The sequence below is a fragment of the Notothenia rossii genome (genome assembly GCF_949606895.1).
Source record: "Notothenia rossii genome assembly, chromosome: 5".
NCBI classification, from domain to species: domain Eukaryota; kingdom Metazoa; phylum Chordata; class Actinopteri; order Perciformes; family Nototheniidae; genus Notothenia; species Notothenia rossii.
Genome location: NC_136903.1, coordinates 82,313,072 through 82,330,648, shown reverse-complemented (window position 1 = coordinate 82,330,648; position 17,577 = coordinate 82,313,072). Strand labels below are relative to the sequence as shown.

The window sequence follows — 17,577 nt, the reverse complement described above, 5'->3', positions numbered from 1 at the left end:
GATTATGTCTTGATTCAGATTCATTCAGTTGTAAACTATCACAGCTGCAACCTCTTGGCAGTGGGAGGACAGCAAGAGTCGTTGAAGGATATAATAATAACGTATGTTTCTAGAATGAAGTGTGTGTATGTCGAGAAAGGGTTGGGATTTAAAGGCGAGAGCTAGGGAGTAAGAGAGATGTTTACCAGTACACAAACACACTGTAGGCACACAAACACATTACTGGATCATAAGGAGAAGGTTGTAGGTTACAAGATCTGTAGAGATTCTTCTGCCAGACATCAGAGAGAATCACATTCCTCTGTGTTGGTGCATATCTCTCAGGTATAGCGTGCAGTGACCGGGGAGAGCCATTAGCCTTTAGCTTCCACAGAGCAGACAGGTTATCTTATCAGGAGAGTTTTAAAGAAAGACTTCACCTCAGGCCAATACAATTCCAGTAGATACTCCAGAGGTATAATGCACTGGTCGGCCCTGGAGACACCTCAGAAACAGCTGAGCCCGCAGGCCCCGCAGCAAAACCTCTGTCCAGATGCTGCCTGTAAACCATTGCCTTCCATACCTCACATTCTTCCCTCCGTCTTTGTTTTTAAGAGTCTGTTTAAACTGTACATACTGATATGCGACTGAGCATTCTCACGTGTTGTTTATCTGACAATATCAGGGTACTTTTTCTGTATATAAATGTTTTTTCGTATCTCTTTAACCAGGTTTATGCAGTTTTGTGAGCTGATTTTATAAATGTTAGCTGAACAATAAAAGGACACAGAAGTAATTTAGACAATGGAGAAGATAAAATGAACATAAATGAGTCGCTAAGTCTTATATGGAAGCCCTGAGAGGCAAGTTACCTTATCATCACATATGGGTGAGGGTGGATTAAGAACATTTAGAAAGATGGCCTTTGAAGAACCTTTTTTTGTACCTGTTTAAGGTGCTAAAAATAATTTAGATCAGGCTTACTAAATTGATTAACAGATTAGTTTTGCCTCTCAGGGCTTCCTTACTTCACTGTCTATGGTAGATATTTTAGACATACTTATGTACAACTGATCAAGAAACCATAATTGCTTTCATAAGCTTTTTTTGGTGCTATTTCAGTGCCTTACTGTACATGTACGTGAAAATGTGAACACTTCAGCAAAAGGGAATTTCACGGTCTAAATATGCTTCTATACAAGTCAGAATTATCTTTAAAGACACAGGGATGTAAACATTATGTGTCTCACTGACAGTTGCAACGGATAAATGCACTTCTTATGTGAATGTCAGAATTGAGTTCAGCAAATACAGTTCTCAGGTGTCAAAAATGAAGGGATTATTATGATATTTAAGTGTATTTTTTATTTTATTTTACAAATGTTCCATGTAATTGAACATGTATCGAAGTGTAGCAAAGTAAAAAGTGTCATATATGCTTAATTTTATATGCAAATATTTATTTTACTTTTTCTTTATGTGAATGTAAATATTTTGACAATAAATCATCATGAATTACTTTTCAGTATCACCTTAAAATGAACCGTCTGGAAACACATTTCCTGTTCTGTGAATACATTTATTTATGTGTATGTCATATCTACATAGATTGTATAAGCAGGGGTTGCAGCTGCCATATGAAAAGCATGATTTATGTATGAGGTCAGATAAGCAACGATCGGAAGGAAATAAAATGCCTAATACATGCCATGCCTGCTTGTCATCATTTTAAATCCAGTCTCGGACCATTACGTTCTTGCTTAATTGTGATTACACACCTTCTACCATCATTACAAGCTGGTTTGTGACCTGATATTTGTTGTATTGATCTGATCTAGTGTCTGTCTCTGTGCATGGTTTCATATTTGTATTTTGTGCTTCTACTGTGACATTTTACATGCTTTGATGTTATAAAAGCTTTTTATTTTTCTCATACTGCCTGTGCTGCAGCACCTCTTTTCACCCTCTGTCTGAAACCACAGCCAAGTCTGCTCTGATTGGTTAGCTTGCAAGTTCTGTTGTGATTGATGAACCGCTTATAGATGTCCCGCCCCTTAGCCTATCATGTACAATGTGTTGGAGTGCTAGCCAATAGAAGCGTGTGTGTTACATAGTGATTTCACTATGTTACAGAAGTAAACAAAGAAGTCCAATGGATGCTTCAGGCAGGGGGGGGGGGGTGGGAGAGAACAGTTCACTGACTACTCTACTTTTGTTACAGTTATGCAACGTTTTAGTATGTCATAATAACCCCATAATTGTCAGGAGTTGCAGTTGTATGTAACTTTACAATATTCTTGATTGTTCCTCCTGGGGAATAACATGTAACAAATGACAGCGATGCAGAATGAATATGCATTTAAGGAGCGTTGGTAGACTAATATACACAAGTTGAAATGATCTATATTTCATCTTGTTTTGGTAATATCAGGTGAGACAGATATAGGAGCTGACAAGTCCATTTGGGGATTAATTCCTCAGATGTCAGTCAACAGTCTGAGTAAGCTGCTGTCTGAGAGTGGTTGTTGTACAGGAGATAAGTACAAGTGTGAAAGGGAAAGAGAGGGGAGGATGGCTGGCAAGGAGGGAGCTTTCAACAGCTCCAGAGTGCTTGCCTAAATATACAGTAAGACCATGATTCAAAGTCGATTTTAAAAGTTCCCAGGGGTCAGCTTTAAGAAAAACTCTTTGTTTCTTGCCCCCGCATGAACAATGTGAGACAGCTCCTCTATAGAGTAGCTAGATGACAGCAGTGTGTTAGCAGGTATACATTACATCAGATATTCCTGAAAGAGAAATTACAGATTTACGGGGAAATGCTCTGCCAGATGTAGCGAAATGTAATCCGAAGAGATCTGCCTCCCTGCTCATAAATAGTTGTATATCTGCTGAAAGCTATAATTCTTTTTTTCAGAAGCATCTGATCAAAACATAAAGTGGAACCAATAGTAACTCTCTGCATTTGGACCCAGGTGAACCATTAGTTTGGAATATATATCTATGTTTTCCATTTCAGGAGATGATATGTCACGGTCACGGGGAAATAATCTGACACTTCTGATTTGTTGTGCAGATATTGATGCTGACTCAGAAGGAGGGTGACTGCACTGTCGGTGCTATGATTTAAAAGCACCTTACAAACAGTGAAGCAGCAAGGCACATGGTTTATTTTGGTTGATGGTAATACATTTAGATTCACCTTTAATGAGTGTTTCTGTGAGTGTCTATTGGTTGTTCAGGGTTTCTGTTTCCATTGAGACCTAAGAGGGGTGTGTTCTGTTTGACACATGCATGCACGCTGGACCGGTGGTTCGAAACATATTCGAAACATATAACTAACACTGTTATAACATTGGAAGTAAGCATCCTCACTCAAGATTTGTAATAACAATCTGAATTTGCATTATTCAGTTTGTCTCCTCATGGGATCTTGCAAAAGTCTATCACTTTTTATTAAAGGGGCCCTATTATGCTTTTGGGGTTCCCCCCCCGAAACGCCTCCATTGGACTCCTTTGCTTACTTCTTAACATGATGACATCACTATGTTACACTCGTGCTTTTATTGGCTAGCGCTCAAACACATTGTAAATGATAGGCTAAGGGGCGGGACATCTCTAAGCGGTTGACCAATCACAACAGAGGACCGGCCAGTTAACCAATCAGAGCAGACTGGGCTCTGGTTTCAGACAGACGGTGAAAAGAGGTGCTGCAGCACAGGCAGCATGAGACACGTAAACATGTCACAGTAGAAACACAAAATACAAATATGAACCTCAAAATGAGCACAACAGGGCCCTCTTTTTTTAGGACATATATTAAAATATATTTTTAATACGTACAGTAACATCCACTCAGGTTTATGGGGGTAAGTCAGTAGATTCATTGTTTTTATCCGTTCAGCTCAAATTCCTCACCCCCTCACCTCAGTGTTTTTGTATTGGATTTCTTCAATGGCCTCTAGTTTTTCTCCTATCCTCCTCAAGGTCCTTTACAGTGGTCTGCAGCCCTCCTGGTGCTAGATGGCACCCACCACTGTCATCATTTTACCCCCAATTTCCTAACAGACTGATATGTGTCCCTGGTAGAAATCATGGTTTTATTCCTAACTCAAGAAAACGGAGAGGATAAATTATTCAGAAGAGGGCGGTTTCCAGAAATGGGTTTTGCTGACTGCTTTTATTGGTGCAAGATGTTCCTGTCATCTCCTAATGTTGTTTGATGAGAGGAAATGTGTCCATATCTGGGAATAACATAGAGTTGGGTGGGGAGGGAGATTACAGGCAATATTCGACACCAGTGCTGACGTCAATAGCTCAGCAAACTGAGTCAGGGGGTGTCAGATTTTGCACATACAAACCTGGAATCTACTTTCTGCATATATCCATATCTGGGATTTCAGAATGCAGTTATCGTGCAAGTCCCAGAGACCTTCCCACACGGATTACACCAGTAACCTAAGCAGCTGTGGGCTTCAGGCTGTACTAGACGTTCCCAACACTTCTGAACGTCATGTTCGCACCTTGCAAGCAGCTGACAAGCTTCGCAAGGTCTTAAGTTCACCAGCAAGATATTTGAGATAATTCAGGGTAAAATGAATGGCATCAAGAAATCCTAGATCAAGATTTATAAAGAAAACGACAAAAATAAACCCAATATAGCTGTGCTAACACACACTGTTGACTGTACAACCAAAAAAATGAGATTTCTGCTCGCAGGAATAGCATGCAAGCTGTTTTCAATTCTGCCAACAGTGTTTAGGGTCTTAACTGAAGACTTGATGAGGGGAGTTATAAAGTCATGAGTCCCCAGGGTCAGCTGCCCCCACAATCATTATCATCATCATTCCTTCAGGTCATCTAGGATGGCTTTGAACTCAGGCTTAGTAGTAAGCTTCAGGCCCACACAAATAATGTGGATGCCCGATAGAGTATGTGTTTACCTGGATGTGGAATTACTGCATTTTTGCTCTAGTCTGTATTCCTCAATATCCCTATCTCACCGTCATCATTCCTCTGCAGACTTGCTGATGTGTGACCAGTTTGTTTAGTTTATTCTCCTTTTTTTCCACCGGTGCACCTGAGTGTTACAGGGTTAGCATTCTGTCCTTGAAACAAAGACAAGAACTTGCTGCTTCTCTGTCCCAATTCACTTCAGTGCACAATCATTTTGTTTTGACACAGCGACACCTGCATATGCTGTTCTCGGCTTTTCTCACAACAAGAAAAAAAAAAGAAATTCAAAGGGCAAAGCAGAATTTTGTGCATGCAAGGATAGAGAAAAGAGAAGATAACTGTTTCCAGGCTTGCGCACGTTTGATTGACACATACAGGCTTAAACCAGTTATAATAATACATCCTCTCAGATAATGATCATGTTTCAAGCCGAGATATACAAATTGATGCTAGATAATATTCATGTTAAAAGCATTACAAGAATGTTTTGCATTAGAATCAGTTTATTTTCTCATACACAGCGAGTGTAATGGTGATCGTTTTACACAATAAACTGCATGAAAAAAGTTACACTAATGAGCCGATATTTAATTAAGCATGGGTTGTTCAGCTTACCCAATATATTACTGTGGTTAATCACTATTTCATTTATTATTACATTGTAATTCCTTGACCCTAAAAGGTGATTTATAAAATCAGCTTACCAGACCGTCACTATTATGCAACTCCTCCAGGGCTTTCATTGTGTCACATGCTCTTCCTCAGCACATTGTGTATAATTGTGGACCGTTTGTGACTAATAAATGTAACTAGAGCCTATTGAACACAGTTCACTACCCTTAATTACCCAGAAACGTCTGTCTCCAACCTTTGTTCATGAAAGTCCAATGCAATCTTAGTGGCAGACAATTTAATTAAGGTTTTTAATAAAAACTAATCCAATTACATCTGTTAACATATCCAACAGCATACTTGGTACCTGAAATCTAGAGAGCCTGCCATTGCAGTATAGTACATATAGCATGGAGCTCTGAGAATAATGTGTATCTAGGAAAAATAATATTAAACACATCTTGGTGGAGGAGTGCCTCTGAGTCAGAGCACTCTCACACTGAAGCTGTGTTTCCTCTGGTGATGAATAGCAGGCACTTCACGAAGACAGTCATCTCTGTCAGACCATCGGGAAAAGAAGAACAAATACCCCGGGGTGAACATGGCACACGTTCCTAGGGGGCTAGGAATGAATGCTTTCTGAACAAATGTGAATAGAGGTGCTCAGAGAGGGAGAGTTTTAAATGTCAAGAGGAGTAAAGAATACTCTGCTGTCACAGAGTCTATGTTGTGTTATGTTATTTTATGACACAGCCCTATCATGGAAATGTAAAAGTATTTTCTGAATGTGTTAACCTGGTCATACTGAATCTTTCAGAGAAAAGATCACTTGCCCCCTTGCCTTGCATTTCACAGAAAATACTTTCCAACTGCTTATGTGAATGTAGGCTGGTGTTTGAAGGAGAATTCACGCATAACACATTTATTTCCTCAATGATTACAGGGTCTGCTATTTTGCCTTGAGATGTTTTCTCAGACTGGACGTCAGTGCTCGCCCACACTGTCATTTCTCATTTAGCTTTGCATCACGATTTTGTCCAAGTGTAATTATAGTTTTTTTCAAAAGTAGTTTCCTAGTCCTCTATTGGCTGAGGGGAAAAAGGGTGGAGCTGCAATCCGGAACAGTTCCATCCATTAATGAAGGAGTGTTAATAGGACAAGACTTCAGCCTGGACTCGGTGCGTTTGGAAAAAGTCGTGAGGACATTTCAACAATTACGCACATCTCCAGTTTCCCTCTGTGCGCAATTTGTTACAGCCGCCTGTCTCTTTCCTCTCCTGTGATCCTCTGCCTGTCATGTTCAGTCGCAGCTATAAGAGGAAAGATTCCAGCAGGTCGGTAAGTGGTCAAAACAAAGTTAAATGTTTGGTGGTTTTCAATTGTGCGCATGTCTCGACTAAAATGAATACGCATGCGACTTATTTGTTGTTAGATATGAAGTTTTCCCTCTTGTTTGCTGCTCTGTCCTGTTGCTAAGGGCATCGCGTTACATCTGCTGTGCTATGATAACGCTGGCACAAGCCTCATTTACTACACAGCATGAAATATGTTGAAAGATGTGTTTCCTCTGTTTTAACCAGTGGCTTTTGTTGTAGGTAACGAGTTCTGTAACATTTGTTAACAGATAATAAATGTTTTATTACCCTACAGTCTTTGTTTGTCACTCACTGTGTCTATTAGGGCAGCTGCACTGTAAAAGGAAAAACCTGAAGATATAAGGCTTGCCAAATATGCTCAATGTTTTAAATCCCTTCTCATAAACTATATAAACAGACTTTTATATAAATCACTCCTCGGTCACTTTAAGCTTGAGTCTTGATCAGTTCTTAATTTCATATGACTTTACTTGTATCTGTTCTTCTACAATGTTACCTTTTTGGTTGATTGTATTTGTTATTGTTGCTGCCTTTGTATTGTATGCACAGCATGTTGTAATCAGGTGTTTACTCTATTTAAAGGTAATAATGAATACAGGTTACATTAAGAACAGTGATCAAAACATACTTAAGGCCTATCTTGTAGTGTTTTAAAGACATTAAATCACGTATTTTTAAGGGATGAAGGAGAAATAATTCACCACTGTAGTACTTATGAGCCATGTTGTCTTGTCAAAGTCAGTTGAACATCTGCTCAAAGATTGTAGGTCAAACTTTTGAGAGACTCTATGAATCATAATAACATCATGAAGCTCACCAACAACATTATCCTTGACCCCAACAGTCCTGAACAGTGAATATGAATTGTTGTCAAATTGGAGATACAGGGTCCCACGATTTAATAGAGTTGGACTGAAGCACTCTTTCGTGCACGAGTCAATCATCGAATTAAATACAGAGTTAAATCCCAGGTCAAATGTACGCTAGAGGGTCTTGGCTGTTTCTCTTCCTTGATCGTGATGTTAAATGACTGTTTCCTTGTTTCCTGTCTTAATATTTGTCCGTGTTGATGTGATGCAAGTAAAATGTCAGACTTTATCTGACAGTAAAGTTTTATCGTGCTGTTATCATGATGATCAAAGCTATAGTACAGTACTGTTTGTCTCCAGCTGAACCGAGTCGAGGAGCCTCACAGAGGACAGCCCTGCCTCGCCTGTGGAGAGCAGTGTCCCGGCTTCGCACTGCACAAATGGAGGTGAGAGCATCACTTCACTCCATGATGTACCCAAATCATATTGTTGCCCACACATTTGGTTGCCTTTCTGATGTGCAGAATATTCCATGCAAAATATATGTTTTGCATTGATGTGAAACCACTCTTGTGGTCTGATGTACAGTCAGCTGATGCATACATGAGAAAACACATGAGTTAAAACCATTACAGGGTTCATACAAAGTCTTGGAAATCAGAAAAATGTTTAAAGGGGCCCTATTATTCTCATTTTCAGGTTTCCTAATTGTATTTGTGCCTCTACTGTGACATATTTACATACTGTTAAAAAAGTGCTTTATTTCTCTCATACTGCCTGATGTGCTGCAGCACTTATTTTCACCCTCTGTCTGAAACCAGAGCCCTGTCTGCTCTGATTGGTTAGCTGGCTCTGTTGTGATTGGTCAACTGCTTAGAGATGTCCCGCCCCTTAGCCTATCATGTGCAAGTGTTGGCACGCTTGCCAATAGAAGCGGAAATGTTACATAATTATGTCACTATTTTAAGAAAGTAAAAAAAAAGAGTCCAATCTCGGGGAAAAGAGAAAATTCCACTTGAGGGTACTTTTGGATTTTAGCCTTTGCCAATCATTTACATGCACAAAAACCTGCACAACACACCAGAGGAAATGGAAGACTCCCCAAGAGCCTTGTGTTCACTCTTGATCAAAACATTAAGGTTTATTAACAGCTGGCGTCAATACCCATTGTTTGCTGTGGGTAAAAAGGAAATCTGTAAAAAATGTTGCCCAACAGTAGTTATAGTAACAATTTAGATGTGATGATCAGAGCACCTTGAAAGTACTTGAAGTACTCTTTTAAAGCTACTGTATGTAAAACCTTCATGAATTATTTTCTGCCCTGCAATAGTTGCATGTCACCAACTGATGGCACCACCAGCAATTTAGTAAAGTACGCATTTTATATTGTGAGATACATTTCTAAAGCACAACTGTAGGGTTTCTTCATCAAGTATAGCAATCAAAAGGAACCCTTTCAGGTCTCTGGTACTTTTAATAGAATCAGCCATCCATACTCCTGTGAAGAAACCATTGTTCTGCTCTGTGTGCTCTAAGATAATAGTTTTTACTGTAGAGACCTTTCATGCAGCAGGAAGGATTCAAGCCTGCTGCCTTCTTCAGTCACTCTGCCACAAACCAGAGGACATACATTCATGTGTGGGACAAACCGTGTCCTGTAATAAGAAAGGCTCCTACTATGAAGTACAGGTGGTTTGTGTTAGTGTGTGAGAGTCTGTGATTAATGTTTGCATCTCCATTTTGGGAATGCAGTACAAATAGCATCGCATTTGTCCGAGGAGAGCACTGAACATTGTTAGTTTGTCAGTCTCAGCTGACTCCTATAACCACCAATCACTCAGTAACAAAGTCACTCCATTAGCAGCAAACCTAATAGAGATGTTTTGAGCTATTTATGTCTGTTGTTTATTGGCTGCTGCAGCTCAGTTTGTGGAAGCAACAAAGCCCAAAGGCACATTGTTTGCTCATTACAAATCTTACATTTGAATCATGGAGCACAATAACCTGCTGGACTTGGACCACTGAAGATTACTGGGGAAATAAATATCCTGAGCAGTTTGAAGATAATACAATATATTCAATTCAGTTTACATTTTATTTGTCTGCACCATTTATTCTGTAGCACACCAGGATAACTCTTCAGCCAACAAAACCGTTTTACTCCAGGATGGTCATGATCTCACCAAAATCACACTGGTGTTACTTACTCCCCTCTAGTTTAAGCAAACAAAAGCACTTTACGGTGAGCCTATAAGGTGAAAAATTACATTTGTTTTTCTTTTCATCCCATATACCCCAAAACGAACTACACGATAAATATACACATTTCTTTTACTTTGACAGTTGTGCGTATTTGAAAATGCACCGGGGTTAATATGAACCCCTTGGCAGTTGTATTGTTAATACCAGCTATCCTCATAAACAGAATAAATCAAATAAAGCAATAGTATTTTGACAAAATACATGTCAGCCAGGTTTGAGACAACTTGTTCGTAGTAAACACAGAAGCTGTGGATTCCAGGATTTTCTCTGTTAATGGCGATCCACAGTAGAAAGGCAGGCCGGGAACCATACCGACTATCCTGCCTCCTTTTCTGTAACTATTACAGGGGCAACAGTGGGCTCAGGAATGCAGCCTTTAATTGCCTTTGCAGTCTCACAATAAAAAGTAAACTCTCCCCCTCCGACAAACTGGAATAAATCGTTGTCAGTGGACACCGACTGAAGAAGCCCGACTATGTGTGCAAAGGCTGTTTTATAGCTTCAGCACGTCTTTGTTCCTGATCACTTATTTTTGTCCTCGAGCTAAATAAATGTGTTTAATTCAGGAAGGTATGGTACTGTAGCAGTTGAGTGTTTTGGAATGTGGTGGACTTTAAGTGACCCTGAGGTTGGAGATAGGGAGATGAAGGGGGCAGGTCTGCATTATTCTCTCCTGGTGATATAACCAGATGCTGTTTGTCTGTTGTTCAGTTGACTAAAACAAATGTTTCGAAATAGATTTTGTTCTCTAATATAAATATAGAGAGTTATTAGGGAGCATGTGGATCTTTGTATCTCAAACACATGTAGTCCATCAGGTATGATTTATCGTTTGTCCTTCCGAATGTCAGAAAAAAGGTCAGTCACCAAATAAACAGTAATGTTTTAGCCACGCTGGCAATATGGCTGTAAGTTAAGCAATATCTAAACATTAGTTACATGGATTGCCATAAAAAAGGTGAATGGATCCTAAGGACTTATCAACACCATGAGATTGCAATTTGTGTTTTTTTTTTTTTCCATGATGAGTTGTGTAACCTTGGTTATCCATTTACTCACATTCAGCACCATCATCAGGTCAAAAATGCTAAATCAATCCAACGCTTTATAGTCATAAGGTCCCCAAAATGTTTTATTGACATTGTGCTAAGCGAAACTACACAGTCCTACAATTCTGAAATGATTGTTAGCATGTATTTGTTTCAGATGTCACTGAAATATTGATGGATGTCTAAATATCCAGTCGACGAATAATACAGGCTCTGTTTTTCTCAGCTTTTCTTTCTTCTACTTCCTCTTCTGTACTGCCTCTGTATAACATGTTTCCACTAAGCTAAACTCCAGGGGGTGTTCCAGCCTGGTCCTTTATAGTAAGTTGACCGAGTGTGTTGAGGCATTTCCCATTCAGAGTCAAAATAGGAGCCAGTCTAGTGTCGGGTATTTAAAATCACCCGGGCCTACCAAAACATCACGCTCAAGAATTTTTTTGTTGGTGTTATTTGATTCAGAAGTGAATGCTAAACCTAGTCGCCTTTGTATGCCAAGTTTAGAAAACCACTAAGCTATTTCCGAGTGAGTGCAACAAGTGGAATTAGAAATGTGTGCAGGTTGTTCAATCTCATTCTGTGTGATGGAAGTTTGCTGCAGATCTGCTCCTTCTTCACAGTGACAGAAGTTAGTTTACGGATCTGGTTGGAAACTTAGCCAGAAGAAGTTGAATGTTTAAACGCCTTTTAGAAGATTCACGACCAATATAACGTGAAGCTACAGTAATACAGAAGTGCCTTAAGCCTGCATTCTTGCTATTGGCCACCAGGGGGACTCCACTTGTTGCAAAAAGAGATATGATTGTATAGAAGACTATGATAAAATGACTCCAAATCTCAGTCAATTTCTTTACCTCAGTAAACATTTTCCTGTCGAGTTTATGGAACAAATCAGTAGTTTTGAGTCTTCTTCAATATAGCATTATGTTATTTAAGGCAATTGTTTGATTTAGAGTGAACTGGTCAATAAAGCAGGGTATGCCTTGGAGAAGGTCTACCATGTGATTGACAGGTTGCTACCACAGTCATGTGTGGCCGTGTTTTCGTCTTACACCGTTAACCCTTCCACAGCGCATTTTTAGTTCATGTCCATTTCTTATGAACAGTCTTTGTTCAGGAAGCAGTTTTGCCTCACACCTCACTGGAAAAGGTGACAGAAGTTGCTTTAGAAAAGGGTCTTCTGGTGTTTCTGCTCCTCCGGATGTGGTTTTAAAAAAAATGGATGGATGAAAGAAGAGCCTCTGTTAGCCGGCTGCTTGAGTGTCACTGTGTAACTCTGTAAGCTGAGTCGGTTCTGGGTAGGTTGGGCATGTGAGTAGATCCTCCTTGCTCAACATGCTCCGTCTGAATTATTAATGCCTGCCTTTGGCTAGATTTATTTTACTTGTGCTAATGAGACTCATTAGCAGGCTTAGTAGCGTAAATGTGCTACCTGATCCACCCGATCACATGACCCTCTTCTGCGCGGTGCTGGTGAGTTTTAAAGAGCTGCATCTAATGTGCGCTAAAAAGGTCACACTTGACCTGTTGTACGGGGTTAGGTCAGTCCAGACATGGATCAGACTACAAAGGAGGATTTATTCCATGAAATCTTGCTATTTGCAATTCCTTCATTTCCTCCGGCCAGCAGCACAACATAAAACTTCATTTAAAGCAGCAGGTTTTGGTTCAGTTTGCCAGAGCTGACTGGCGCTGGACAAAGCCTGTCCTTGTATGCATTGGGCCTTAGCTGGAACTTTAGCTCACTAAAAGCAGCAGTGAGGGGGTAGAGAAGAAGTGGAGGAGAAAAGAGGATGGTTGCAGTGGAACAACAGGGTTTGGAGTTGAGTTTTAACCTGGCTCTGAATAGCTTGCTGACGTCTGTCCCCTCGGTAACCCAGTCTGATCTGCATAACAGAGACCGGCTCCGCTATTCACTGTGTTAACAAGACGGCCTGACAAATAAAACAGTCAGGGCGCCGGGGCATATGAAAGGGCTCCGGGCATCTCCGAAGAGAAGAAGACTCAGTATGAGGTGAGGGGGGAGAGAGAAAAGAAGAAGCCATTGGTGGTCGGTGCCACACAATAGGAACCTAGAAGATTTACCACGATAAAGCTTCCATTGGCTGAACCACACAGCCTACCCTGCTGTCTTATTTTCTTGTTTTAGAGAGGCAGCAACATCTGTGGTGGCACTCGTACGGGTCAGGAGGCAAATGACTTATTAAACTGCGCTTTTATTGTGTAAATGGTGTGTTTTGTCTCTGTCATTTGGGGGAGATTCACTCTGAAGGGGGTTATGCTTTGACAGGTCTGCAGGGTCATGTGATGTATGACTGATGTTCACAGATAATGCAAACCCGAAGAGCTGTGGAGCTGTGGAGCTCCGATATAAATCATAGTTTGACCTTTAGGTTTTCAGACAGAGTGGGGCTGAACTTGCCGCTTCCCATCCCTCTCACTGTCTCAGTAATTCTGCTGCTGTTTTCCCCAGCATGTTGCACCCCACCCCCTTTTTGTCCTGTTTTCACCTTTGTTTACCCTCATCTCATTCTATCTAATTTAGCCCATACTATAAAAGACTCCATTTGATGAGACTTTAGTATTGGTAGGGACTGTGCAGATTAAGCATGGTGGTCACGGAAACAAAGATGGTCGTCGCACGGCAGCCTGTTGAGATCCCCGGGGTCTTGCCGGCCAGCTGCTGAATGCCAATGAATCCCAGTATCAGAATTCAGAAGCGATGCTGATGTGACTAAAGAAAAAAACACACAGAGATCAAAACTGTAGAGGAGGCACCATGACTAAATTCCAGTAGTATCCCTCATTTCCAGTAGTATCCCTCATTTCCTCTGTCCCTGTGGTTAGGATTGACTGAGGTTTTAATATTGAGCGCAGGTAAAGAAACATTGGTTGTAAGCCAGATAACATTTTTGAGATATTGTCTGATTTGTTATTTTGAATGCACACAATGTTCCACTTTCCAAGGAAAACACACTGTGATTCCACGATATGATTTTATTAGGTATTCTGAATGTATTCTCAAGCATCGATAACAACCCAATTTATTCCTTTGTAGACAGAGCACTTACGCCCCCCTTACCTGTTTGATCCAGTGCGATAGAGCGCATTGTGTTGGCTGTTTCATGTGTCTAGCTGTGTATTTGTACAGATCCTATCAGGAGCAAGGAAATTATTCCCCCACATCTGGCTTAGGTACACTTTGTAATTATGCACGCCTAACACCTCTGGAGCAGATGCTGGAGCTTGAGACGCGTACATTTTGAGGCTTTTTACTCCATGTCTAACACGAAAGATGGATGTGTCTGCAGTGAGCGGTAGGGCAGAGCGCAGGGAGTGTCATCTCATCCACCAGGTGGATTGTGGACATGTAACGGGAGATAGAGTGAGGTGTTGGGTTGCTCTTTTGCTCTATGCTTGTAATTGCTTTTGTATTTGTTTGTAGCTCCGGTTATTAGTCTTAAATGACTTATTTGATGGAAACCAAGTGTTTTTGCTATAGGGATGCAACCAACAGTTATTTACTTTCTAAATTAACATGTAGAGTATTTTCTAGATTAATTAATTAATTCATCAAATCACAATTTTCTGCCATTTCTGCAACAAAATGACTTTAACAATATGTTATCAATATACTGGATTATTTTTCTGTCAATCTAATTATCAATGAACATAATAGAGTATTTTCTATTGTCATTTAAGCTTAATGTAAAAGTCATACAGTAGGACACAAGGGCTATGTAGTTGTGCACTCATTAAAACAAAGTCCCTCTTTTTTAAATATTTGTCTTGTTTGTCTGCAGCAGAAATATTGTTCTTGTGATGACCCAGAGTAAACAGCATCATTTGTGGTAAAAGAAATGCCAGATTGAGGGCCGATTTGTCATCTCCAACAGACATGTTTACGCTCATGGCTCTGACACCTTTTTTGTATTCAAGCTGAGCTATTCAAAGGTCAGTGTGTCCGCTTTATAATTATTCATTTTGACTCTGGCGATATCTTTTTAAAAGCATTCAGAGAAGCATTGTGACGAGAGTGCCTCTCATTCTGATGTGAAAGGAAAATTGAAAATGAAAAGAAAACAACCTTTTGAAAACATCACATTACAAGTGCTGGTGTGTCAGATTAAGTGAGTAAGATGCTCTCTGACGCTGTTTGAAGGACGCTCTATTGTTTTGTTCTGAGATGATACCCTCTCTGGTGATGAAGCACACTAAACTGACCAGCAGGAGGCAAACGTCCGTCAGTCACACTGAACTCTAATAGACCCTTTGTTTGCATCAAGGTCAATCAGCTGTTCCCAGGTTCAAGATACACATCTGTAAGAGAGCAGAACATTATTTTGGGTTGATCAAATTGTAGTGTTCTAGTTGGTAACCACTTAACAATCACTAAGGCGTACAGTATACAGGAAAAGATACATGTAAAGTAAGCGGGTAAATACATTAAGAGCTATTAGCGTACACAAAGGCTTCTCTTTCCTTTCTGTGGTGGCAACAAGGCTATATTTGTCCAGGAAAGACATTTTAATGGTAAACCATAACACTCACCACTTTAAAGCTATAAAGCAGCCAAAAGACCAAACATAAGCATGTTCTAAAATGAAAAAATAGAATATCTCCTTAATCTGCACATTGCTGTACATCATCAGTGTTGAATAAAGTCCTGTATTATCAGACCCGCATATTGTCTTTCATATCGGCTTAATAGAGCTTTATAATATAGGACAGCTGCGCGAGTCTGTTTAATGTTTGCTGGCAGCTTCTGCAATAAAGCAAGTAGCTTTACTCTGATCCACAGCTCCTATCAAGGTCATCTCCAACAGGTGCTCATGCCTTTGGATTAAGACTGATAGGCATCAGAAAAGTCATTTCAGTCTCACAGAAGATGGCATGTGTGCGTGTGGATTTGTTTTTTTTATATATAGGCGCCTGCATATAGATGAGATACATTTACTGAAATGTAATCTTCCTATTTAATCTTCTTGATTCTACAGACTAAAATCACCCTTCTGTGTCTCCATTTTTCAAAACCATTTAAACTCCTACTCACAAATTAACCGATTAAACTTAAAGATATGTATGCATTTAATATCATCATTTAGGAATCATTTTCTTTCATGCTTAACATTTTTGTCTCGTTCTGCATGGTTGAGTGGCATCAGTGTTTGGAGTCAGTTTTTTTATTTGGAACAGAGGACAGTCAGAGATATACTTATTGAATGAGGGATGAAGCAGGTGTGAAAGGCAGTGTTATATTTTTTTAAACGGGAAAAGTTTAATGTACAAGCAACACTGGTCCTGGTAAAATCATGTGAAGTTGTGCCATCTTCACTGTCGGACAGAAAACAACACAAACATATCATAAATGCATGAAAGGAACATAACTGAAATTGAATCTGTCTAACTTCACACTATATTTGCACAACTCTGAGGCACTTGACAGTTGCTCTAAATAAACACTCTGGTTGCAGCCTTGCACCTCTTGTATCTAGTTATCATTCATTCCACATTAGCAAACCTCTGTAAGTCTCCTGTGACCTGTGCACCAGCAACGCTAATTCACCCCGATTTTTGCCCTGGTGCTGATCCATGCCTTAATGAAGGCTTAGCGTGCAAAGCTGCCTTTGAACTGTCACTGGAAATAAAGGGAGGGAGACTCACCGCTGTCATATGCACAGCAAGTTAGCATTTACTGTGCTCAGACCTACAATTCCAACCCGCCCACCCCGGCAGAGAGTTCATTCATGTCATAATGATCTTTTCTCCCGCTCGGTACTTCCTGCTCTTTGGCTGGCAGAATGTTTGGCTTTTGACTTTAGCTAATTGATATAATTACTTTTTAAAGCTGCTCCATGTGATTTGAACAAAAACACTTCCTGCATTGGTTTTACAGTGCAAGCATTCATTTAGGCTACTGTATCTTATTCAAGCATTTGCTGAGGGAAATGGTAACACGCACTATCACTCTTTTTCTGTCACACATACACATAGTGACTAAGAAAAGTGTGGGACACATTTTCAATGGTCCCTTTTAAATTAATGTACACAAACACACACACACTTAGGCCACGTTTACACGGAGACGAAACGGGTTGTATCCGCTACAGTTCTCTATCGTATGGACGGTTCGTCTACACGAGGCCGTAACAGAACCGCAGAAACTGAGCCCTCATACGGTAACGGCTCCCAAGGTGGGTGTGTACGTCCTATATGATTTCCTGATAACGATTACGCCATAGCCCCGCCTCTCCCCACCTCTGCTGCTCACCCCTGTGTCACCCGCGTCATAGCTGATGTGTTTCAACAACAACAATGGCGGATCACAGGGTTGCTTTTGTGCTCCAGACACTACTGACCATGCTACAGATGTTAGTGCAAAATCTACAGCTCCTCTACCACAACCATCAGCAACAAGTGGACATGGAGAACAACATGAACTACATGTTGCTAAATCCACCGCGGAGAATAAACAGAAGGGCAACCAGGCAACCATGGCAACCATGCTCGGGGGGTCTTCTTCGCTGCTTTCTGTGTATT

At 40.3% G+C, this 17,577-nt stretch overlaps 1 protein-coding gene across 1 annotated transcript in view; it reads left to right on the top strand.

The window, feature by feature from the left end:
- The first annotated feature begins 6,749 nt into the window (after positions 1–6,749).
- The window catches only part of prickle2b (prickle homolog 2b), a 90,637-nt gene continuing 79,809 nt past the window's right edge, over positions 6,750–17,577 (top strand). Inside the window, exons 1-2 of the mRNA XM_079683485.1 lie at positions 6,750–6,882; positions 8,090–8,175. Coding sequence (XP_079539611.1) covers positions 6,841–6,882; positions 8,090–8,175 — 128 coding nt within the window. The 5' untranslated portion in view covers positions 6,750–6,840. The remainder of the gene's footprint in view (positions 6,883–8,089; positions 8,176–17,577) is intronic.